General features: G+C 38.1%; 1 protein-coding gene across 1 annotated transcript; it reads right to left on the minus strand.

Moving 5' to 3' along the window:
- Nucleotides 1–372: 372 nt before the first annotated feature.
- LOC124155471 (ubiquitin carboxyl-terminal hydrolase CYLD) lies at nucleotides 373–27178 on the minus strand. Its single transcript, XM_046529306.1, has 11 exons — nucleotides 26600–27178; nucleotides 26324–26506; nucleotides 24187–24569; nucleotides 21599–21758; nucleotides 17732–17918; nucleotides 16607–16803; nucleotides 15000–15109; nucleotides 14111–14297; nucleotides 5528–5643; nucleotides 4000–4216; nucleotides 373–1477 (listed from the first exon to the last, which is right to left on the minus strand). The coding sequence occupies exons 1-11, from the start codon at nucleotides 26613–26615 to the stop codon at nucleotides 1287–1289; spliced, it is 1947 nt and encodes a 648-aa protein (XP_046385262.1). The 5' UTR covers nucleotides 26616–27178; the 3' UTR covers nucleotides 373–1286.
- Nucleotides 27179–27433: the final 255 nt, after the last annotated feature.

The following is a 27433-nucleotide window of genomic DNA, read 5'->3' on the forward strand; positions in this document are numbered from 1 at the left end:
TAAGCTAAGGATTCAGTCTAGAAAATTCACATGGGGATCAGAAAAATGAGAATATGTTGGGGAATGCATTGCTGTATAGCCTGTCCCAGAAATTACCATAGTAGGCTCGACTAGATACTCACAAGCAGTTTTCAACTCGACTTGAGATCAAAAAGAGCTACTCGCACATCCCCAGACATTTGAATACTATGAAAGATTCACCATATTCTGCAGTGATACTATATCCGAAAAACCAAATACCAACACGGAAACTAAAGGAACCAATTGGTGATGGTGAAAGATTTGTCAGGCATTAAAGGAAGGTACTATTAGGTATGGAAAATGTAGTGAAAAAAATCTGCCATTAATACATATTTCCAAAAAGGACCATAATTAAACAGAAATAATATATTTTCTCTTTTTTTTTTTGAAAAAATACCCTTCAAATACACAATTTATCAGAAACAAAAAAGTGTAACTGCAAGTATACTGTATTTCAATTATATACTGTATTATAGGCTTTGAAAGTAAAAATTGGTGTGCCATATGCTAAATATTTTTTTCATACACTTGAATAGTCATTACTCGTACACATTTCAGCACACTTTTTCCCTCAGTAATAATCCTTTATTGATGACGTACTGAAGTATTTTGCCATAATATCTCTATCTTGGGAGGAAAATAGTACCTTCAGCAGGACACCTCGGTCACATCCTTAAATACCCAACCCTCAAATGGTCAGCGGTCTCATCATCTTGGACTGGACACACATACACACAAGTATGTATCGGTGAATAATGGTCATGTGTGAAAGTTTCCAAAGTAATGAGGAAATTCTATCATCAGAGAGAGAGAGAGCTGTTCCATCACTACACACACTTCATGAAAACCAGCTTTTTGGTGTTTATGGACCATAAAGAGCTAAGTAGATAATGACAGTCGTTTAGCTGCAGTTTCACAATCACAAACACAATTGTTTAACCGGTAACATTCTTCATCCATCAGTTATGACGAAAGCACATGCTGAAGGTTTCTCTTTGGAGTAACAAGCTCTTGAAGGGGCAGCAATATTATTTCTTGCCATCTTGAATAACACATGAGTCCTTTAACTTTGATTAAAATTCTAAAAGATAAAACATACTGGTGTTGAATGTATTCATTTTGGCTTGTGCTATACACATTCAACCAGGCATTTATGACAATAAAATCATAGGTCCAGGTATATGTCAAGAAACAACACAATCACAACACACCTGCCTGAAACAGCATTATCTTTTGGCACGTAAAATCAATAGCTCATCACTCACTCATCGGTACATCATCACATCAGGGCTTTGATACATGCACATGTACGCATCACACAGCAGTCTCCTCGCATGTTCGGGTAACCTTCGGTTATCGGAGGAATCACCTAAAGCCCTCACCCCCTCCTCGGAAAGCCACAATGGAAGGTCTGGACAAGCAGTGACGGCAGGAACATTATGACCCTCTCCCCGACCTGAAAGAAAGAATGAACAACTATCGTCACAATTATATACAAATGGCTATGTGGCCACAGAATTAAATAAAACTGAATTTGGGGCGATTATAGAATAATTTGTAGTTAAATCTAAACTTGAAGCTTGCATGTGGTGGACTCCATATTAGCAATGAAAGACACTTTGTCACCTTCACAATATATTTAAAAATTCTGAACAGTTTCGGCTGTCAAACCATAACCAAGTTCATAAATTTTTATGTGTCTTTTATAGCAAAATAAATAGCAGAATATCATACCGATGGCAAAAAAAAAAGAATTTCATTTATAGGGTCTGTTACTAATCTTCATTAGCCTAGAAGATCTAATATTTAATTTTAAAGGATTAATTTTTGTGTCACTGCATTTTATATTGTTTTCAGATGTTTTTACAATCTTCTATATTATTTCTACTGTGTAGATACCTTTTTCTCAACTTATACGCAACCAAACTCTACAAATGAGGTACCAAAATGCACAGAATTTATTAGAGAACATGCGACGGCATATCTTACTTCCTAAATATTGCTATTGTTTCCTAAAATAGTTTTTAAATAATTAAAAAAAAAACAAAAAAAAGTAAACATTCCTGCCGTTAACGGCGCACAAACTGATACATTTGTTCATTTGCAACAATATCTTGCATTCTTTAAATAGCTTATATCAAAACGCGGCTGATTCCACATTCAAGTCTCCTGTTGATACGTAAGTATGAGTCATCATGTGCGTTTAACAGAGGATAGTGTAATTACGTCCAATGTTGTGTTTAAAGAGGTCCTCTGACCTCAATTTGTACATGAACATTCCAATTAAATTTGTACATAAGACCCTGCCTTTTTTTTCTAATTTTAAAATTAGAAACATGCCTATCCCTCTGTGGACCTGCATTGAAAATAGCAGGCGCAGCATGCTCGTGTTATATCTACTACTGTTTTTCACATGAAGAACTCAACAGATAACTCTCCATTCCCAGGGATTACAACCCTAAGATTGGTGCATATCTGCATGCCAACCCTCAATTTCTCCATTTACTCTATTACTAGTTCCTTTCCTTTCCGAATTGTTCTTCCTTCTTGTGTCCTTCTTTATCTACCCCAACTACAGGATCTCAGGGTTTCTTCTGGAACTTTTCCTTCAAAATTCCTCATAATTTTAGTTTTGGTAAGTAGGTAAGGATAAATTTTTCTAGCAATCAACTTAATACTCCTCTGCTAATACTTTACTTCAATAATTATTGTTTTGAGACTCATTTTAAGAGTGGAAAAGGCAAGCAATGCGTGTTCTCAAGACTATGTCAGCCTGTGGCATTATGAGTGAATTTACCTCTGTAGACACTTAAATCTTCCATATAAAAGTACTGTATCTAGTAATATTCCAAATAAAATACAAAAAAAAACTTAATGGGACCACAAGTCTCCTCGCTAAGCATGATAATCGGGCTCAACTGTTACTGTCTGCTTCTTGACTTTAAATTATCGTCTCATCATTTATGCCTCGAATTGGCGATAGGCTACATCTTATAAGCTTACATCCCAGCATAGGCTATAGGTGTGATTCCCCCTGCCTCTCAATTGTCTCCACTTAAAAGAAATGAGATTGCTTGGGTACCAAATGGATGCCGTGAGCTGTGCCAGCACAAGTATATGCTATAGATACCAATGCTGGACCAGGTCAAAGACCACAAAAAGAGACAAAGAACATTAGATAGATACAAAATCAAGCTTACTGAAATCCAAATGAATATTTCTTAATTGAAAAATAGGACATAGGAAATAGACAGCCATCAAAATTCAATTTAAATTCAGATAATAATAATGTTAAATGTTTTTGAGCTTGTGTATTGTACTTATCAATGTCAAGATATTACAATTCAATTACTGTGTCCTCTATGTTAAGCATCATAGGAGTTAGAATGAGGGTTATCGCAATCACAATGGAGTAAATGATGAAAAATAAATCTATCAAAGACATGTAGCACTGAACATGGTACCACTAAACAAGGTAGGTTATTACACATCCAGTGATGGCATAAACTAGGATGTACATATTTACTATTTTGTATCAACAGGAGTATATCAACGGCTAACCAAGGAGTCTTCGTTTACTTTCAAGAGGTAAAAGACAGTCAATGTCAATTTCCCTCAGACACCATTTATGGAACTGACATAAAAATCAAAGTTATTCTACATTATTTAAGTTTATAAGAACAAACACATGTCTAAGAACAAAGAGTGAAAGCTACTATGAATTCAACCGTAGAATGAGAGCAAATAAAATAATAATGTTCATACAGATTATAAAAACCTCCCTTTGTTATTTACTTATTTACATTTTTGTCAACCTTTTTCACAATTTGCACCCCAGGTGACATCATGTACAGAACATTATCATATCGGTGATGGGAATGATCTACCTTTAGTACCATGGTAATAGTAGTACCACTATGACATTGGATGTACAAATGTCAAATTCCAGGAGTTGATAAAGAAATATAGCTTTCGAACCTTCTCGGTCAGCCATGGAATCAAAGAAACACCATGGGGCATCTGGTCCCGACCCCTGTCGAACAAATGCAACATAATGGGAAGTTTCAATGCAGACGACAGCAAAAAGCTCCATGTAGAGGCGTGGAATGGGACAGTGCTCTTGCAGGATGGCAAACTCGGGTGGCACCGAGAGTGGGATTGGATGGTGTGTCCGACGGCGCTCATGACCATGGGCCTGTAAGGCAACCAATGCATGCATAATGATGAGTACAACCCCTCTAGGCATACCCTCCCTTACCATGTTAACCAAAAGATACTTCACCGGCTTCCACTCCGGCTTTCGGATTAAAGAAAAACATAGCAATCTCACGAAAAATATCCCCAGAAAGGCTATTAATATTCAGTGAGTGAATCACCTGTGCATCTCAATTTAATTTTGGCATTTGAAACAGCATACTGGCAACATCGCCCAATCATTTAGCATGAACGAGTATTTGATGACCAAGAATTTTGCTTCAAGAAATCAGAACTGGAATAAATTACTCTCAACTTTATTCCCCTGCCTGCTCATTTTCACATGTTTTTGTTTCAACGGTTCATTTATATATACATAACCTTTGTATTTTTAATACTGGTCCTGTCACCATGAGTTGCAGGATTTATAATAACCTACCTGCCTCATTAAAAGATGAAAAGGTGAAAGGAAATTTCTCCTCTAAATTAAAGATGTACCTTTTAAACAATACCTTTTATTCTATTGAGGAATTCCTCAATTCTTAATTGTTTTGTTGTAACTGTGTAACATTCTTTTATGTATTGTTCATTCAGAATCTCTTGTGTAAGTGTTTATCCTTTTTGACGGGTCCTATATATGTTTTTGCATATCTTTTGGCACCAATAAATTTATTATTATTATTATTTATATTTTTCTTCGGTATTACATACTTTAGCAAAGGTTACTTATAGTATATCATCCAAGACCTGCATGATGCTTGGATGTCCAGTGGATGGTAAAATCTTACACCTTTTTTTGGAGTTATTATTTCTGTTGTCATCAATAAAATGGGTGCCACCATTGTGTCACTTTCAAGTTAATTAATTATGCACCACTCTGAATAGTATATTTTTTAATACCAAGCTAATTATGTGGCTGGGACTTTTTGGCATCGCTATATCCATAATGTTTTAGAAGCTAATCATAGACCCTTCAATGGCAAACTGGTAACTACTTGTCATAATGGCATTCTCTCTTTACCGTACTAACTAAAATAAGCTTCAACTGTACCTCCCTCTTCCTTTAAGATAATTTCAGTCACATCATGAGACATGATGAAGACAATAGTTGAAAGGAAGGCCTTGGATGATATAATACATATAAGTAACCAGTGATAAAGGATGTGATACAGAAGAAAAATGTAGCTGAACAATAAAAACCAAAAACATTTGAAAATAATCAAGTAGGAGAATAGAGTGGTGAGCTGCATCAGTGCAATCCTGACTGGGATGGCTGACCACTGATGATAATGACGATGAAAGGGGAAATTACCGTTTCCAGACAAGGTGAGCAGAATGCAATGCTTTCCAAGCCGTTGCCGCACTGCCCAAAGCACTCCCTGCACTCATGGCTGGCCAATTTCCCACAAACAATGCACTGCCGTGGAGCTGCAATGAACAAATTACGTAGATACAGATATCATCATTCCCATAATGGATCACTACTAACATCAAAACAATAAGATTTCCCATACAATTCAAGATAGGTTACACATGGGCAACACGTATATATTATCATTCAACGCAACCAATTATGTAGATGTAAGGATATATTTCAAGAAGTACCCAAATTATCGTAACTAATCAGTGCTAATATCTGCTGTCCTGTATGCCTCTGAGACATGGACAATCACAGTAACACAAGAGGAAAAAATCAGATGGGGGGAAAGAAAGATAATCAGAAGAATATATGCTGCTGATATTTATGCAGGAATATGAAGAATAAGGACAAATGCCTAAGTATACATAACAGAGAACCAAACATCATATCAGTTTAGAAACGAGGCTGACTTAATAAGGGCTGGTCATGCATGGCACATGAAGGAAAGCACTGCAGACAAAAAGTTTTTCTTGACACTCCAGGAAGGAGGAGAAACACACGAAGACCACAAAAGCAGTGGCTTGATGACGTAGAAGCCAACTTGAGACGAACGGGGATCAGGATATAGAGGCGAGATGCAGAAGATAGAGATGAACGGAGGCAAAATGTTTCAGAAGCCAGAGTCCCTTAAAGGCTACTGCACCACGGATGATATCATCACTCCCATATTATGCTCTTTGCAAAGCAGGCCGTTTGGACACATTTGAAAAGGTATGACTCCAATTGACACTAAAATGCGCCTTTCTGAGATTTGGTATTATGAGGGAAGTCACAAACCTTTACTATGACACCCTTTTCCTGCCACTGGGACTCTAAGGGCAAATGGCTGATAAATCAGCCCCTTGCTAGTTCTAAATCCCAGCTAATGAGAGCAAGCACATGACTGGAATTTTGATCATGTGAGAGTGGTGGGCCAAGTCTGACAGAATCATCCATTCACAGTAAACTGCTCCTTCCTGGGTACATATTGGCACTTGGTGCACAGCAAATGCATTAAAGAGAGCTGGGGATTTGGCGTCAGTCTGCCTATAACACACATCTCATGTACTGGAAGGACTTCCAGTGAGTGAATGACCAGAAATTGACACTACGAAAGATATCTGGAGACCTTATTCAAGAATGAAACCATACAAGGAAGAAAGAAGGAAAAGCCAGGACTTAACTCCACCAGCCTCACTGGTGATGGGGTAAAGTCCATGCCTGCCAAAGCGAAGGTTGTGAGTTCTTGTCCCACCTCTAGGTTTGCCCTCTCCAGGGGTACGCGTGAATGTGATTGTCCATCAATGCTATTGATTAGTTTCCCCTGGTGTAAAGGCCTTAAAGAGACTGTTTTCAGGGCAGTGAAGATATTTTTTAATACAAATTAAATGTGAGATAGTATACATAATTACACAATGCTGTGTGCTCATCTCATGATTCTCATGCAATTAGTGAATGATACTTAAGTACTACACTACCAAGAGTAAAACTGCCCATTAAATGCATCAATTCATGTATTCCTTGTGACACAAGCTATAGAGGCAGAATTAGGATGGCCGACAGAGCAAAATGCATTGGCACAGTGGAACTCCCATTTACGGCCTTGAAATCTACAGCCTAATGACCTGCGGTTCAAATTGCTGGGAGAATCGAGATGACTGTGGATAGCTGTTAAGCAAAAAATGAGAGAAGACATGAAAAACAAGCCAATACATAGTGAGAGAGACTTAGGTTTGAAAAACTTGAAATTTCAGAGTTGAAAAAGTCAAATCGTGTGGTCGAGTCATGACATTCCACGGTTTTCAATATACATATAGGAAGAACATATGGCCTTTAATTGGCTCCACTTAAGTAACAAAGTCACGTACGACCTCATACCAGTTAGGAGAGTCTTGATTTGATGATTGAGAGAGACTGGAAATGGAATGAAAATCTCCAGTAGTTCTTGCTGCGCCAAAAACCTTCATTGAAGTCCAATAGAAACCCCAATGCCATCAAAACTGCCTTACTCCACAACTTCCATGATGAGAAGAAAATTAAGGGGTGGATTTGTTTATGCATTCACAATACACACTTTGCATCCTTCACCTCATCAGCCTGTCAAAGTGATCAAGAAAAACAATATGTGCCACTCGAGGTAAACACCAAAACAACAGTGGAGACAATTACGGATACGATAGACTCTCGTTAATACGAACAACCCTTTTACGAAGTTTTTGTTATTACAAAATTAAGAACCTCAGTACCGGTCCCGGCGGTTACAAAATGAACTTTATTATGAAGTTCCGCGAAATTGCAACGGCATTTAGGTTGATATACACTTTGCTACGTTATCATCATAGATCTACATTTAAGTTCTCTTCTTGTACTGTGTCCGAGAGCATCAATTTTAGTTCTTTCTTCAGTAGGAGATATTTCAATATGCACTCAACATTATACAATAAGCTTCATTCCTGTGAAATTATGGTGACCCACTCATTAACACTCGTAAATTGGACATACATATAGTTAGTCCTCTTCCTACGCATATTGGATTCACTACCTTTCAGAGATACGAACATTTGAAAAATTCAAGTGCGCCAGAAATTTCAAATTTGGCGCATTCGGAGTATGCCGATGCGACATTACGTGGCGTAGAGGAGCTTGTATTTTGGGTATAATCTGAACAAAGTATCATTTACTCCTGTGTGAAGTCAGGAACTGTTAAGTGTTTCGCCCATTCTTTCTTCCCGCAGACAGCGATTTTTTTCGGCTCCGGCTACGTTGCAAGCTAGATAATTTCGTCACAATCGTGAGTTAACGCAAAGGTTGATGCAGTGTTGCATTTTGCAGGATGTATAGGTTTATCAACTTACAAGCAAGATCTCGCAAAGTATCCTCTTCGTACATCGAGGACTTGCGCATAATTTAATCGCGTATATTATACAGTTGACTCTGAAGATTATAAATGTGGGAGATTGAAGACACAAGAAATTTTGACAAGGTTTTTTTTCCTTTGATGATTCCTAAAAGAAACGTTCATACAAATTTCGTTGTTATGAACCTCCGGTTTTTCGGTTCCGTGAACTTCGTAATGACAAGAGTTTATTGTATCACTCTCCCTTCCCTCCACCACTAGGATCTCAACGCAAAGCCAGAAACTCACCCAACACACGTCATGTGCTGCCAATTACCATTGCCACTTAAGTAGACCCATATTCAATATTTTACCACACATTATGTTAGACATTCTCTAAACCAAAAGCAACTGCAGTAATTATGAACTGATCTCAGACATTCACCACTACTCCACTAGATAACAACATGACCCGCACCAACCATTCATATGAAAGAGAAAATATGCAATTGGGCTGTCACTGCAAAACAAATTTCCAATGCATGAAAAAAAAAATTCTCCACAAACAGAGAAGTCAAAGAAAAATTCACGAGATTTCTCCTATACCAATTACATTACTCTGTAAATGAATTTTTTATCTGGTGATAACTCATTAGCAATCAACTTCATTTATACAAACACATGTTTTAAAGTGTATCCCATATTTCATCTATGCATATATTTTTTATAGAGATGGGTCGAATAGCAGATTTCTCGAATTCGAATATCGAATTCGAATATTAAATCATCGCTCGAATATTCGAATACCTCGAATTTCGAATACCTCGAATACTAAATGATGAATGCTAGTATGTTTGACTCTGTTGCCTATGCAGCAGGCAACACAAGATTTTGGGGAGTAATTTTGATTACCTTTAAATGATTCGAACAGGAATTTAGCTGATTAATGAATATTTTAATTTTATGGAAACAATTGGGCATATAATTAATTCAACTAACATCGCTTTACCCTCACTCCTGCTGCCAAGTGCTAGCTGACAATCTGAGGCATTTTGCAAAATACAAGCTCTTTTCCACCGGATTTTCTTCAATTATTTTGTTAGTTTTTTTTGTTAGTTATTATTATTAGTCCATCTTTGGGAGTTCTCACGAGATAAGAAGATGAATTGGAATTGCTATCAGGGAGAAACCAAATATTCTGAGAAAATATCCCTTTGTCTGGGACTGTAACAATAAAGATTTATATCACCACTCATAAATTGTAACTTGATATATGTTTTCAGAAAAAAATACGGCATCAACTCCCGAGAAGCTCTGCTGCTCATATCGAGTTTCGCCAGAATGCTAACAATAAGTCTCCGTCATATTTTGACATTTATTTCTTTGCGTAAAATGCTTAAATAAACTCAGAAATACGTCGTGTTTGGTCTTATTCTTTTTTAAATTACGCGCACATTACTAATATTTCAATTCAATAAAGGTGTAACATCAATTGACGAAAGTCATTCTTAGACACCTTTTGTGCTAATAGATGACTCATGCAGCGGTTGACCTCCACAGAAATGGGGAACTTCGAAGCTGGTAGGAAAAAAAAGGTCAGTGGGGGAGAAAAGGGAGGGCCCGAAAGACGTTTCTATTGTTCTTGTGTAACTTGGTATTTTTTCGAAGCTAAGGTCTTCGTAATATGATCCCTGCGCGAGCTGTGACCTTTTTTTTTATTTCGAAGAAGAGGAAAGCCTCAGAGTGCTGAATGGAGAGGGATACCGGATCTTGGGAAATGCGCTAATGTAAGTATCCCACGTTACTCACACAGCTGTTGACCTCCAGAAATGGGGAACTTCGAAGCAGGTAGCCAGAAAAAGGTCAGTGGGTGAGAAAAGGGGGGAGGGCGTGAAACACGTTTTTATTGTTCTCGTAACTCGATATTTTTTTCGAAGCAGGGGTCTTCGTAATGCGATCCCTGCGCGATCTGGGACCTTTTGTTTGATTTCGGAGAAGAGGAAAGCGTCAGAGTGGGTGAGGCAAGTGCTGAATGGAGGGGGATAGCGGATCGTGGGAAATGCGCCAATGTCACTATCCCACGGCACTGAGGTTCTCCTGGTGGGGGGAATCGGGGATTTTTGGATTTTTTCACCCGACCATTTTCGGTACTCGTACGGTCGAACCGTAAGAGTACGGTCGAACTCTTTTCACCGCTAAAATCCACGAATTTGATGTAATTCGTCAACTTGCGTAAAACGGCGCTGCGAGCACTAAACGACTTAGAGTTCTCTTCATTTTTCCGAGTCAACTACCAACGACGTGCGTGCGACAGTGTATGACGCGAAATTCAAAGTATTCGAGGTATTCGAGGCGGTACTTTTCGCATAACTATTCGAAACCTCGAATATCGAATACTTTCTAATATTCGAGGTATTCGAGTATTCGCGGATACTATTCGCACATCTCTAATTTTTTTATTATTAGCTGGCGCATCTTATTTTTTCCACCATGACAATTTTCTATGGATGTGCCATGTGTCTAAATCAAAGTTCACATTGCTGTTTGATCTTTTGGCAAGTATCATAATTATTATTGCAACACAACACTCTTCCAACAGACACAGCTTCCACACCGCAGAGCATAATCACACATCCTCATTTCCCATGGTGTTCAACACAGTCAAAATACATACATACACCCATACTTACTCATTATTTCCAGTTTTCAAGTCTAGAGTTTTGAAAATAGTCACGTCATATAATTGCAGTTTTTATGAACAAAAGTGATTTCTTTAACTATTACATTAATTTTTTAACATTTTAACCCATATATTCTTATTCTTCAATATTTTGACCACATGATTTCTCTCATGAGATATTAAAGAATTTTCGTTAGTGCCAAATTAACCGCAAAATTTTGGGTGATATCACTCAAGTATGTATTCCTCAAAACAAATTCTGTCCTTCACATGTTTGGCATCATCATTGACATAACCTTTAGGAAAACATCATTCGAATGAATTTGTGGATGGTGCCTCATTTTTTAATAAGTGCCATATCCAGGTGCTGCGTGATTGTATTAAAGAACGAATCATAGAGATTCAAAAATTACAAAACTTTCAATATCAAAGCACTCTTGATGTGACGTCCGATTGAACTTAATTGCTCAAGATTCAATTCTATACATTCACATAACTCTACAGAATATGCTGTCACATATCTTTTAAATAAGTAACGTACAAGATTGAAAGAATCATTAGAACATTTCAAAATATATGCCAATTTGATGCTCATTGTGTGTGTTTTTGGGGTGCTCAATTGATTAAGTGCAAAAGGACTCTTGAGTCATTCTCATCAAATTCCTTCCTCTACCTACACAATGTGCACCATAGCATTCCAACGGTGTATTTCAGTACCTACTTTTCTACTTGTGTGAGGTAAATCTGAACAAGCTTGAGCTGTGATGTGGAGCTGTTAAATAAATATACTTATCCATGAAAATTTTTTCACCCAACCACATGTCCGCCTCATATTGTCCTAGCCACAGGATGATGCCAACACTACAAGGTTTCATTGCATTAAATAGAACAAATTAGAGTTTTTACTGACCAAAAACCACTTCTATAAAGTAAATGAGCACATAAAGGCCTCATTGCTGTGTCTACCCCTTCATCAGATATCAAAGCTTCAATCCAATTGTACTCATTGCCATTCTATAAAGGCCTGGTTACACGACACATTAACACGTACGGGTTAATGTCTAAATGTATGAACGCGAGAATGAACGCCAAAATGCACCGTGTAACCACCCAACTTGTGCGAATGCATGCACAGAAAATAGAACCTGTTCTAATTTGGTTCATGCATTCGTACATGTTCCGTTCCGGTCCATCAAAATCATTCACGCAAACGTACATTAACTTGTACGTGTTAATGTACCGTGTAACCAGGCCTTAAGACTGCAAAGATAAAAATGCAGTAAAATCATGCAGTTAAAGGGGTACATGTGAGTTTAAAATTAGTATGTCTTTGTTAGAATATTAATTACCACATTCTAGGCTTACTAGATCTAAAAAAACAAAAAACATTTAAGATCAACAGTTGGATAGAGCCATTGTTTTACATATATAATATCACAGAAGAGACTCTTAGACAAGACAGTGAGTGTGGTACTTTTCTATTGAAATGGTGCAATGCCTGATTAACAAATTTCAAATCAGTCAAAACCTATTGATTCCCATAAGATAAATGAGACCTAATTATTGGATTTTGACTTCACGACAATGCACAAAATTTACAATTCCTCATTTACAAATGCATAGTTGGATATATATATTTCAAATGCCTACGTTTATTCCAATAATAAACTACAGCAGCTTTCAATATCAGAGAGACTACTTAATAAAAATGGTGAAAATTACCCCATCTGTTGTAGTAAAAAAACTAATACAAAAAAACATCCATCAGAATTTGTCTTTCCACAAAGCTACAACCTCTGAAAATGTTATCTAGACAAAAAAAACACAATTTTTAATATGCAATATGATAACTCCACATTGAATACTCATAGAGACTTAATTTTCTTACTCAAGTATTAAACAATTACAACTCCACAACTCAAGCTTTTTTCACATTTCCACTTTTTCAGAAATACAATTTTACAAAAGTACACATTTTCCAACTCATTGAATCTCACTAGTAGGAGCGAAGTTCAACAAAAAAATTAGAGATGGGTTGAATAGCATTTTCCTCAAATTTGAATACGAATACATACTTATATAATTTTTTCCCAAATACCTCACTAGAATATTGAATCCAGCACTACTGAATACAGAAAATGCATTTTCCACCAATTTTTAATACAAATGGCAATATACAAGCAAAAAATGCTGAAACGTTTGCAAGTCATTCCACTTTAATTCAGCTCCTAAATCCCAATGCAACCGTCACTCACGATTACATCAAACTTGTGTGCATGGCGAGCACCGCAATTCTTTTTTTATATGGATATTGAAGGTTATATTATAAGTAATGATTTACTAAGATTATTGCAAACCTTGTATTTATTAAAGAATTTACAATTACTTTCAAATAGAATATGTAAAAGGTAAATTCCAACATGCAACAGGGATGTCATAAAGGGAAAGCCAATCTTGCGTGCATTTGAAAGTATACATACATTCTTCTTAAAGTTGTTCTCGTGGAGTCATCAGCATTACACATATATTAATGCTTAATTTCAATGATAAATTTTCGTAAAAATACTATTGAAAAATTAAACCAACTTAATGTGCATACCTTTATGTAAGACCCAACCATTGCCAATGGATTTAATTGGAATTATGGATGATCTGTGCTGTGTATTCGAAAGTTGAATAATTGATAACTTTGTATCATTGAATATTGAATAGTGTAAAAAACTCATTATTCGAGGTATTCAGTGATTCAACTAATCAAATGACAGAAAAATATATTAAATGATCATTTCACCTTCTCGTATCACGAAGATTCTACCAGGATTAAGCTGAATTTACCATATTAAAATGATACGGCCAGGATATGAGACTATTGTCTACGACTGTGTGCCAAAGAAACTTATTTTTTTTTTTAAACAATTGAAGCTGCTCCCATAAAAGAGCTCACTTCTGGAGAAAGAGAAGAGTAGGAAGGTGCACTCACAGTCCTCGATGATGTCGGTGACGTCCAGGAGCTGTGAAGGTAGGATGCGTGGATACACCTTGAAGGATTTGCCAAAGCGAGGCATTTGCACTATCAGGCACGAGGGCACCTCCTTCAACTTGACGTCACTCGCCAGGATGCTCTGCTCAAACAGCTGCTGTACGCTCGGGAGCGACAGACGGTCGTCCTGGCAGCAACAAAAGCATTTCATCAAATCATTCCATTGAAGGACAAAAGTGCCTTTTAAGCTTTACATCTATTTCTTAAATTTCTCAAGTGGAATGACCTTATTTTATTTTTTCAAGAGTACAATGAGGGTAACAGTAAATATACACTTCAATTTTACCTAAACAATTTCAAATATTATTATGTTATATTATAAACCCTAGACACGTGAACAGGAGCTGACAAACACTGTGCAGGAAGAGAATTAAGTGAAACTGGCAAAATCATAAAACACCACCTAACAAAAAATTCTGTTAGAGAGAATTAAGGATGAGCAAGTTCACTGATAACACTTACCATACTGTATGGCCATCATTAACATAATTATATACACATTACACACAATCAAAATACAATACTCGCATAATCAAGTAAAGAATAAAAAGTGATGGTATGAGAGAAAATTAAGAATAACCACATAATTCTTCTCTAAGTTATCCCTCTACAAATGTGATCATACTCTACCCTAAAAAATATGTAAGTAACCTGCTATACACATTTCCCTGCTTGATACATTCAAAATAGTGTTACGAATGTCCACTAAAAACAAAGATTTGAGATAGAAAAGCAGTGAAAATCCCACTTTCCACATTGAATGTGGCCCCAGTGGATTGGAGACGTATCCGTAAATATCTAAAGTAAATAAGGAAATTCCAGTACCAACCTTTTCAACGAAGAGCTGATACAAAAATGCTTCTTGCCCAGAACTCAGCTTCAAGAAAGGGTCAGCTCTCAATATTTGCGCAACAAGAGATGTTAGGAATTCCTCTGGATCTGGAAAAAGGATTTGATGAGAAACTTATATAGAGAACAAAGCATGGGAACTAAAGTAAGGATACTCTCTAGTAGGAACTAGGTGTCAAGTATGAGTCCTATTAGCTACCACCAGGCAATACTTGCCATTGTTACAATTAGGAGACAAAATTTCATTGGCAGGTGTGTTACCCAGCAATTTACTACAAAATAAAACTAATTTCACTCAGTAGGGTCATTCCAATGTAATTGTAACTTAGTAGAAGTCCATTATAACGAGTTCTGAAGATCCTTGGAAAATCGCTCACAATAAAGTAAACTTGTAATAGCCCATGTGAAGCCAGGACCAATTTCTGAAGACTTAATGCCCAGTTACCTCAGGAGAGGAAGAAAAAGGATGTGCCACATTGATGAGAGGCTGATGATGCCAACCGGGTAGGGATAGGATGCAATGGAAGGGGATGATAGACTCTCAATGCCATCACAAAGGCTACATGAGCTACCACAAGCAAAACCAGATTTGATGTTGCTAAAGAAATGAAAGATAATTCTATGAGGAAGATTATTCCAACGAATTTTCCGCAAATTGTTGACAGAGAAGTCAATTCATGAGAATGTCAATCCATGACTGTTTCACCACAGGAATTTTTTATGAAATTCACTGGAATATATACATATTTGTTTTTAATTCTTAAACCACCGAATACAGCTCATATTGGCCATTTTGCATTGGGGTATTCATCAACTTTAATTAATAAACGTACATGAACAACCATGCCCTGGACAGGGAAAACCTACCCAGGCGGGACACGAACCCGAGACCTCTTCTTTAGCAGGTGAGGATGTTACCCCACCACCACCGAAGGTGGCAATTTCTAAAATGTTAAAATTTAAGGCTTTGGTAACAGTGGTTAATATTATCAGATTTTTCTAACAAAAATTTGAATCAGAGACCCTGATAAAAAACAAAAATTCTCAGCACACAGAAATTTTTATTCCTAAACCAAGCCATTTTTAGCCCACCCTAATATGGAGTCACCTAAGTTCACTATCAACCAAAAGATGTGGCTTTCTACACAGATAGAGGTCATCAAATAGATCTTTAAGATGATCTCCAAAGAATCTTTAAAATGGGTTTTCTTGACCAACATTTTTTATAACCACTTGGGTGAGCCAAGAGTGGTGCTCAACAAAAACGTTGATCCGCCACTTTGATTGTAGTGCAGCCTAAGATGCTACTAAATGAAAAGAAATGGCCGCCAGGCTTTTCACAAATCTTTCTCATTAACCTGATAGTTCTACCTCTTTAATGATATTCAAAAAACATCAAGCATATGGTTGGTATGAAATGTTTGTATGAGTGTCATGTTTGAACACATAGTATTGTAATTTGAAGAGGTATTTAGCAGGTTGGAAATATTTCAAGCCTTTGACAGAGCAGAGCTCTGAATTATACGAAAATGGAATTGATTCCACCAAGAAAGCCAAAATGCCATTTTAAAATTACACAAAACTTACCCTTTTCTTCTCCAGTAAGGCCAGAAACAGAACTAAGTTTTTCCAACAACTGACGAAGTTTCATGACACGATCAGCTCGAACATATAAGTTTTTCCTCAGAGGATTGACAATTTCTTCTCGTAACACCCTTTGCACTTCCGTGTACTCAGGAACATCGTCTTCGGATGGAGGACGGAAGAGTAAACCATCAAAAACACTACAAAGGGAAAGAAAAAGAGGAAGGGTGCATTTATCAACAAAAAATGTAAGTAAACATTTGCATTGCACAGCTAGATTAAGGAAATAAGTTATGCATAATTCCACAAACTTTTATATTCACCACAATTTCTGACACACAACGCTAAATGCGTCTCCAAAACACTTCAGGCCTCATGGTACTCTGCACTGGTAGGTCGAGTGATGCAGACCAGCTGACCATCTCCTAACCTCACCTCTCTACTCACTAACAACAATAACTCACTAATGAACTCCCAAATGTAAGAATAAGGTAATTATGAAAGAGTTATGCCTTATAATAATCTCTTTGACTGTAATTTGACTCTTTGATGATCCACTGGTAACAAGGTTTATGATACACATTGGACAGTTTTTCTGAGAGCCAGAAAAAAATGCATGGGAATAACACAAGAGAGTGGGGGGAAATGAATTAAAATGCACCAAATAAACATGAGCAGATAATTTCAATACAAGCTATCAAAGAAAATTCGAGGTAGATCACAATATCCTACCAGCTGACATAAGTTGGCCTCCATGATGATGATGTGAAGCCGTTTGCACAATAAAAGCTTTCTTAATGATTAATAGGAGTAGATTCTGACCAAAAGGCACTCAACAGTTTTAGGGGAGACAACACGGAACAATTTGCCCGATATGAAATAATAAAATAGTTAACATCACTTTCTCCACTGAATTCTGCCAATGCAGCCAGTATAATGCTTTTACATAATATGTAGATGTTCAGCAATCAGCACCTCAAGATGACACTAAATTGACAGAAAAGTATTGAAGGTGTTGTATTTTTAGAATAAATAAAGCGTGCATCTCCTACCTTTCTTAACTTACTTATTTTTTAGAACCAACAAAGAGAACTGGGTATAATTGAGGTAATATCTATATAAACTCACCTTGTGAAGGTGAACATACTGAAGAGGGTAGCATCCAGATAGCATGAGTTATTGTGACCCTGTATTCCTCGGTATCGGCCGATAGGAGAGGGCTGGTCCTCGTCACTGCCGTGGCTGCACGAGACAGTGGACACTGGCGGAACCACTCCCGGCACCACCGGGCTCTCCATCGCACCAAAGGATGCACCTGCACAAACGGAGAGCCCAAGGTAAGAGCGTGTACAAGGCTTATTTTCCAGAAGTCGGCAAGATTTCTACCTACCAACTTATTCACTTTGATGAGAAAGCATACCTACATACAATTTTGGTTGAGCTCCAATGTCATTAACTTGTGTGGCATGGTTTCTAGAATATACCACTAAAAAACTTGAAATATGACACCAAACATAAGTTTTCTTTAAGAAAATATATCGTTCAACTAGGTTCATCTAGAACCATTTAGGAGATCCTGGAGGTAAAAGTGAGCACAGGCTGGTGTTTGCTCCATGCTCAAAAGTTTTGGTGACACTACCGAAGAGTCGAAAGGCAAATGAAAGTGGCTTCTCTAAGATGGAAGTACATACAATGAACTGACTAACATTATGTACTTTTGCTACTTGTCTACCATGGGTTTCATACATGTTCTATTATTCTCGAAAGAAGGCCAGGATTGCAATAATCTACCATATCTAAAAAAAACACATGATTACAATTTATGAAATATGTACACAGGTAGTTGTTCCATTTATTCTGCATCATAAGATCACATAATTTGAAATTAGTGATTCATTTATTAGGTATTTGGGAGCCATGGTTTTATGTAATTAACTATGTCTCCGATTGAATAAAACAGTGATAAAATTGAAAGAAAAATTCATAGAATGATCATCACATTTTTACCTGCATGTAAGGTAATGACATAGAATACCTTCTTGCTTCAAGCCTCACCAAGGGGTACTCTCATTCTTCTTGATTCAATCTGAGTGACCATACGGTAACATAAACAACCATAATTTTAAATGGTACAAGTTTATTTCGACATTCATCAAGAGCCATACAAGTACCAGAAAGATATCTTGTGCTATGGCATCTAATTGTCAGGATGAATTTTTCTAAGGTTCTCAACCACGTAAAAGTAGTCCATGATGATCTACTTAGACTACAGTTCCTCATAATTAGGGTGATTTTAAAATTCATAATTTACAAATCAAAAAATCAAATCTAAAATTATATTAAATAGGGGAATTTGGATATGGAATGAGAAATGACTGGGGCGAGAAAGCAGAAGAATTTTGCAGGAGGAACAAGTTATTCATCACCAAGACATGGTTTAATGAGAATAAGGGGTGTAGGCACACATGGAAGATTCCACGGTGTACGGGGAGATAGAGATACTATATCATGGCAAAACAGAAGCTTGAGAATGCATTGCATGAAGAATTTGTGCAGCTTCCTTATCTAGGACACAGCCTCAGACCACAATCTAGTTCTGATGAGGTGTAATAAATAATAAAAGGTTTAAAAGATTTGCAAAAATGAGGAGTGGCAGGAAGAGTTCACGGAAGCTCTGAAGGGGAGTACAAGAGAGGAAATCCAGGAAATAGGGGAGGATAGCATCCAAAAAATAGATTACATGCAAACTGTAGAGGAAGGATAGAATGGATAGTCTAAGTGATAGAGAAATACATATATTAGTGCATAGGGAGTAAAAAGACATATACAGTGGAACCTCGTTAAAGCGAGTACGGGCTATAGCGAGACCCCCGCTATTACGAGATATATCCGATGCACCGTCAATTGACCCTATAATAAGCGTGTTAAAAAATTCGTTCTTACGAGGCCCTTTTGGTGTTGGCTCTCGCCTTAGCGAGGGTTTCATCGCCGGAAAAACTTACATCAAGACTACTTAATCTCTGTAATTGCTAGCGATCTGTTAGAAATGAAGTTAATGGAGTGTTCAGTCTCAAATTTATGTGGTAAACTGTCGTTTGATAAATAAGTAGTTAATTTTGGTGAAAATATTGTGGTATTAGCATTCGCGAATGCTTGATCTTCTTTTGTTCCTCGGGCGGCAGAAAGCAGTCGTCAGCATACCTGCACGTCCATGAGTTGCATGAATAGAAAGCATTTGATGGCAGACACCATGGCCAAGAATACACCAAACAATTAGTCGTTGTTTGAGTAAGGAAATATAGTGATGCAAATAAACATCACCTTTTGTCTGGATTTATGCTTACGTTTATCAGATAGAAATTTATCTGTCACCGCACCACTCTGTTCCTGTATAACTGTTCACAACAGGTATACATATTGGCTATTATTTGTTCCACCTCCGGTAAAGCGACAATTCGCTATAACGAGTGTTTATTGGTGCACCGTGGGGTGTCGTTTTATCGAGGTTGCACTGTACCATATTTCTCCGAATATAGTCCCCCCCCCCCCCCTAATTTTGAGGCTTCAGTTTCCGGAAAAGTTAAAAAAAAAGGCGTTTGAATATAGCCCCCCCACTTCACTCTTAGCACGGGCATTTTTGGAAAAAAAGGGGGGACTATATTCAGACATACATATACGGTAATCTGTGGATAATGGAGGGCATATGAGGAAAATGAAAGAGAGATGAAAATTTCAAATTGTAAATACAGAATAAGGCAAAAAGATATAAGAATTGGGAAATAAATAATAGATTACAGCAGGAATTGGGGCATAGATTACAGAAGGAAAGCATGGAGGCAAGAAAGGCTTGTTGGAAAAGGCAACATGAAGAAATGGAAATGTTTCACAAGGAAGAAGAGGCAGGTAAACTTTATGCCAGGTGAACTCATTATCAGATGACAGAATAGAGCAAGATTTATGGCTAAAAATGAAAGGATGCTAACAGAACAAAAACCGGTTCAGGGCAGGTGGAAGAAATACATGGAAAGTCTGAAAGATAGTGGGAACCAGCCAGAAAGATTGACCATAGAGGAAAGCGAGTGAGAATAATCTTGGACCGGGGATCTTAGACATAGAATTTGAGGGAGTTCATCGCAATATGAAGCTAGAAAAGTGGGAGGAAGGGTTTTCTCAAGCTAGTACACAAAATTAGAAGGAGGGGTATTGGCCAGAGGATTTCAAAAAGACAATTCTAAATCTACAACCAATAAAGATGAAAGCTGTAAAATGTAATTATGGGATGCAGCAAAAATGGAACTGAGGAGAATGCACATATGAATGGTAGCTGGGGCAAATAATTACTTGGGTGATGATCAGTCTTGGTTGATGAAAAGTCAACCCCTGATATGATAGCAGTAATAAGGATCCAAGAGGAAAGGAACCTAGAATATAACCAGGACGCGTGTATTTGATTTGAAGATTTGAAAAAGCATCACATAGATGGTAGCTAACTGGGTAAATTTGATGGGCATTCTTAAGAGAATTGGTATGGACTGTAGCGACAGATGACTCGTTTGTGCGATCATATGGCTCAGACTGCACAAATGAAGGTAGTTGATGGAGCATAAGGATGGGTGAGCATTCGCTAAGGTGCAAGACAAGGCTGTCCATCACTACCTTGGCTGTTTAAGAAATATGCGGAAGAAATGGTGCTGCAGGTGCAGAGCAAGTTAGAGTTAGGAGTTTTTAGAGAATCATGTAAAAAAACAGTGAGGTTCGCAGATGATGGTATGGTATTTGGAGAAGGCAACTGACAGCTGACGTCATTTGCACCATGAGGGAAGGGTGGAAAGAAATCCAGTGTCAGCTTTATCCTGCTCACATATGATCAGGCATTGATCAGCAAATTGGTAAGGTATCATTAGGCATCATAAAAGATGTCCAAACCATGGCACAAGACCTTAATAAGCTGGCTTATATATTTGGTGAGTTATTTTGGTGGCTGTGGGTACTCACTTTCATCGCACCTCTCCACGGGGCCCTGGAAAGAGTTGGAATAGTAACGACTATCAAGACAGCAGTGTTCCAGAGGCACGAAAAACCCATGCATTGGATTGCAACGGAAGTATCGCCGACCATGGAAAGATCCATCTGTGGCCCCAACGTTCTCCGTCTCCTGGAAACACAAAAAAATGGTAAGGAATAAAGCTTACCTAAGAGAAAATATCCATCTGCTCAACTGACAACCTAAAACAGCATATAAATAACATATGGATATACCTCAAGTTATAAAATGATGGAGAAAGCTTTAGAAAAAGCTAGAGGAGTTGTAATAGGAGGAGAAAGAATAAAAACAATTAAATATGCAGATGATCAGGCAGTGCTGGCAGAAAGTGAAGAAGATTTACAACAAGTGATGGATGATATAATGGATGTGGGGAGGGAATTTGGAATGAACTTAAACATAAATAAAACCAAGGTGATGAGAATCAGCAGAAAAGAAGGTTGTGTTTGTATATCCTTAGAAGGAAATATCATACAGCAAGTACAGACTTTCCAATATTTGGGAAGTCTGGTAAGATGGAATGGAAGTTGTACTGAGGAAATAAGAAGAAGGATATCAATAGGTAAAGGAGCGTATGGAAAGGTAAAAGCATTGTTAACAGCAAAAAGAATTCCAATAGAGATGAGGAAGAGGTTTATGAAATGTTTTGTGTGGAGTGTAGTGTTGTACGGATGTGAATCATGGACTGTTAAAAAGAAGGAGGAGAGATATTTAGAAAGTTTTGAAATGTGGGTATGGAGACGAATGTTGAAAGTGAAGTGGACTGACAGAGTGAAGAATGAGGAAGTTCTAAGAAGAATAGGCGAGGAAAGAAAATTAATACATATGATTCATAAGAGGAAGGCAAGTTGGTTAGGGCATATATTAAGAAGGAATTGTTTGGAACGGAGAATAATAGAAGGGAAGATAGAAGGAAAGAGAGGAAGAGGAAGAAGGAGGATGGGAATGTTGGATGATATAAGAAGAGGAAGAAAATACAAAGACCTAAAGGAGGATGCTCAGGATAGAGAAAGATGGAGAGAAGTCCAGTGGAAACCTGTCTAAGGACAGTAATCACTGATGATGATGATGATACCTCAAGTTAAGCATGCTGAGTAGTCACTTAAAATTATTATCAATGGCTGGATTACCCGTGTAATTTTATTTCCAAGCAGAAAAATTACAGTAGGAGTTAGTTTTTGTGAGTCCAGCATATAGCAAGAATCTCATTGTAACGAGTGATTGGTTGTGTACCACCAAAATGTCCTTGATTAACATGAACAAAACATGGATACAGTGAGGTCATGAGATCCACAGTATGCACTTGAAAATATGAGGTATATCTCTTTAGAGCAGTTCATAATTAGTCAACTTGAAAGTATATGGACAATAACTATGCCACCAGTGATGGTAGAAATATAACTCCAAAAACAGATGTCCAATGTGCACTTTGTTAGCCACTAAAAGTCTAAGTATCACAAATATAATAAACAATGCCGCAACAATTAAATTGCTAGGCTGAATGGTTACCTGGCTTGCATGCACTGAGTATTTACATAAGATCCATAACATTAACCCCAGCATAGCTTCGTGTGAGGAGAAGACTCACTGCATGGCGGGCCATCTGTCGTCAATCGGGACAGAGTCTAACCTCAAAAACCACTAAGATGTGTTGGCAGTGGCAACCTCAAAAATTGTTGTTGGTTTCATATACGAAAGAATACAATAACTCAAAAAATAAAAATGAGAGTCTTAATCTGTAGACAGTGTCTGAAATGATTTGAACAAATTTCCTTGGATAGCAAATTTGAGTCAAAAATCAGTTTTCATCAGCGTATTGTCATCCAAATATGGGTTCACAAGAGGAAGTGCAATTTGCCACTCCTAAAAAAAAAAAAAAAGGCTTAGTTGGCACCTTGTCCTTTAAAAGCCCAACCACAAGAACCAGCTTGATAATCAAACTTAAAATTTCCATCATGAAAATTCACCCACACTGAATAAATGTCTTGGCAATGGGAAAACTGAAAGATTAGCACAATGAGGTATGTCCATAGCCTATTCTTCACATTTCACCTCTTCACTCATTCCCATTAACATCCCCCACTGTTAGTTGACATGTATTTGTCCTATCTGCAGGCGATTAGGATTTCAGATGGGTATTTTAAAGCACTTTTTTAAGGAATACCACAGAGATGGGATAATGAGTTGGAAAAAATAAAGTATGTACACACAAAAGGCAATGATGCCGAGAAGCAAACACTCATACATTCCCATAAATGGTCATTTAAACAACGAGACCACAAAACTGTTGCACCATAACCTGTGAAAGTGTTCAGACTCTTTAGAGATTCTACATTAGATGGTGGACACAAAATCCTACATCATAAGTTACATAGGAAGATAAAATTATAGTTTTAATTCTGCTTAGAATAATTATCATAAAATTTGATAAGATTTCAATGAAGCTGTCCTAGTGGAGCACTATCACAGTGAGCTTAAAAATATCATGCCACAATGAAATCAAATAATAAATTAAAGTGATATTGTCACCACTACAAACCATTTCCACACCAGCGATGGGACCAATCCACGACTCTCCAGGAATCTGCCCGATCCAGCGCACAACACCAAATTTAGGCTCGTCGTTCACCTCCACCTGCACGTGGCTCCCCACACGTACTTCACCATCAAACTGATCGTCCCGAGGCCAGTTCCTCTTTGAGGTGCCATCCCCCGAGGCAGCGGGGCCCCCATCCGGGCATGGCTCTCGCACCCACTTCTTGCTCCGCTCCTCAGCCTCCCTCCATTCCCGCTCCGAAGGCGCCAGTGCATCATTGTTGGTGGCGCCCTCATCTCGGACCTGCCCCTCTCTCCAGTTCCACGCCCCCTCACTGGCCACGTCCAGCGCTTGCTGCTCGTTCGGAGTCATGTTGCGGAGCATACCTGCAGGCGGTGAGACAAGACGAGGCAATCAAGAGGAAATAAGCTAAACAGAGCGAGAGGAAGTATAAAACCAACCCAGCGACTGCTAAATGAGAAGGACCAAACACACATCCCCAAGGAAATCTGAGGAAAGGTCTCCCCATTGCAATGTGTAGATAAAGGGCATTAGTAGGAAAAAGGACAGCGTACTTAGCTGGATCACACCTATGGTCAAACAGACATTGTTTATTGTACACAATATAAACTCACTCACGACTACGAGAACAATCATTAAAAAAATAATCCTTAAACACTCTAAACTTTCCCTTTAGTTACAATATTGGCACATTTAAATACCCAAGTCAGATAAAATCATTTGATAGAAATATGTACATCCAAACACTCAAATTAAAAAATCTGTATTTTTGAATGAGGTCTTCCTAATCATTGTCCTAACATCTAGAGGCTTCTTGGGGCCTCCATCCTCGTTTGCTAATTACTGGTGAAAAGGGCTTGAGAGGCTATCCTTCATCATCATCAGGCCAAAATGACAATACAGGATTTTGTTACCTATTTACTGTGCAGGTTACTATTACTGCAGGTTGATTGGTTACGACACTCTATTCCACAAATTGCTGATTGGATAACCATTGTCCCAATTAAAGTTGATTCTGATTTCTATTCTGGCCTTACTGATTTCTATGGCTTCTCCTGTCAGTCTGGGATGGTAATGTCATCAAGTGCGTTTCAATCTTTTCTAAGAAGATAATTGTCTCATCTCACACCATATGAGCAATTGATTTGAGTGACAAATGCTGGAAAGAGGAAATACAGCCTGATTCACAAAATACTTGGGCTTGAACATGATTTGCTTGGGTTTGTTGTTATGTCACCATGGGAAACTGTGCTGTTTTCAGAACAGAATACAAATAAGAAACGCCTAAATGAAATAAAAACACAAGTTGAGTCCAGAAAATATTTGGTCAACAAGATCCAAACAATTGATGATTGCGATGTGGATATGACAAAGAGTAAACTTGATTTGAGAATGGTCTCGCAAGGGGAGGGAGTGAGGGGGGGAAAGAATGAAAACTAATACCGCATCAATTACGAGAGCAAGCTCATCAGCCAGGACGCTGGCAACCATGCAAGATTTCAAGTACGTTATTTCTGATGCACGATGCTCCACCTTCCTGTAGTACACAGATACTCGCTTGAAGACTCAACGATGGTGTATTTTGTGAAAGATTGACCATAGAGGAAAGTGAGTGAGAATAATCTCGGACCGGGGATCTTAGACATAGAATTTGAGAGAGTTCATCGCAAAATGAAGGCTAGAAAAGTGGGAGGAAGGGTTTTCTCAAGCTAGTACGTAAAATTAGAAGGAGGGATATTGGCCAGAGGATTTCAAAAAGACAATTCTAAATCTACAACCAATAAAGATGAAAGCTGTAAAATGTAACTATGGGATGCAGCAAAAATGGAACTGAGGAGAATGCACATATGAATGGTAGCTAGGGCAAATAATTACTTGGGTGATGATCAGTCTTGGTTGATGAAAAGTCAACCCCTGATATGATAGCAGTAATAAGGATCCAAGAGGAAAGGAACCTAGAATATAACCGGGACGTGTGTATTTGATTTGAAGATTTGAAAAAGCATTACATAGATAGTAGCTAACTGGGTAAATTTGATGGGCATTCTTAAGAAAATTGGTATAGACTGTAACAACATATGACAGTAGGGGTTGGCAAGTGTGCGTACATAACACTCACCAATGCCCTCATCCATTCTTAAGTGCTGTGGGTGCAACACATGACCACTCCAATTGCCTCCTCCAACCCTGTTGTATCCATCATCGTCCACATATTCGTAGTAGCCACCTCTGGGCTCCGGGGGAAGATGCGGTCGCCAACCACCGCCGCCTTCAAACTCCAGCACAAACAGTGGTATGTTCTCTGCAAAAAAAAAACATTGCAATTACCCAACGCAATGACAACGAGCGACGAAAAGTACGCAAGAAAGATCGCGCGCAATCGCCACCGATTTACCATCTTCCACGGCCATCGGGGTCCAGTAATTCGCCGTGGCGGACGCTGCGATGTGAAAACTTTTGTTATTCAGAGACGGGGTTCACGTTCAAGAGGCTGTTCTCATGGAAAAACACTTAAGCTTCAATGTGGCGAAACTGCGCGTGTCGGGCCAATAAGATCACGAGCGGTGCGGGAATACGCGGCGGAAATTTGACTCGGAATTAAATTACGAGACACAGGAGAGACGATAGTACTCGAAAAGTACACAAAGTGCCACAAGGGTCAAGAGAGGAAAAGGGAATGTGGGCAGACGGGGTCGATCCTTTCGCCGACACTAGGGAAAGTTTTGATCCTCTCACCGGGCAGCTCCCACTCCCTCCTCTAAAAATAGAAGAATCTAAATTTAACGGGGATTCTGCGGCGAGGGAAAGATGAAATGCTTTAAGAGTTCCGGAATGCAGACTACAAGCCAGAAAATATGCAGAGTGTATTGTAGAGGTCGCCAAATTCATGAACGTCGAGCGATTTAGCGAAGGCGAACGCCTCTCAAGTGGACGCACCGATTGGAAATAATTAAAGCTCAATTTAGTCAGAGTATCTCTCTGTGATACAACATAAATAAAAGAAATAATTGAAACTGAATAAAAATAAAGCGAAGGAAGCATGGAACAAACAAAAGAATTGCGAGGCTAATGGAAAAACAGTTTCGCCAATCTCAATCTCAACGCAGCTACTGGCGAACGTGCGGCAGACGTGACCAAAAAAAAAACCAAGACGGAATATTTGCTAATATTTACATCTCTTGAATCCAAAACAAATCACACCACCGCTGGTCTAGAAATATAGCCGCAA

This window comes from Ischnura elegans, chromosome 3, assembly GCF_921293095.1.
Source record: "Ischnura elegans chromosome 3, ioIscEleg1.1, whole genome shotgun sequence".
In the NCBI taxonomy this organism is placed as follows: domain Eukaryota; kingdom Metazoa; phylum Arthropoda; class Insecta; order Odonata; family Coenagrionidae; genus Ischnura; species Ischnura elegans.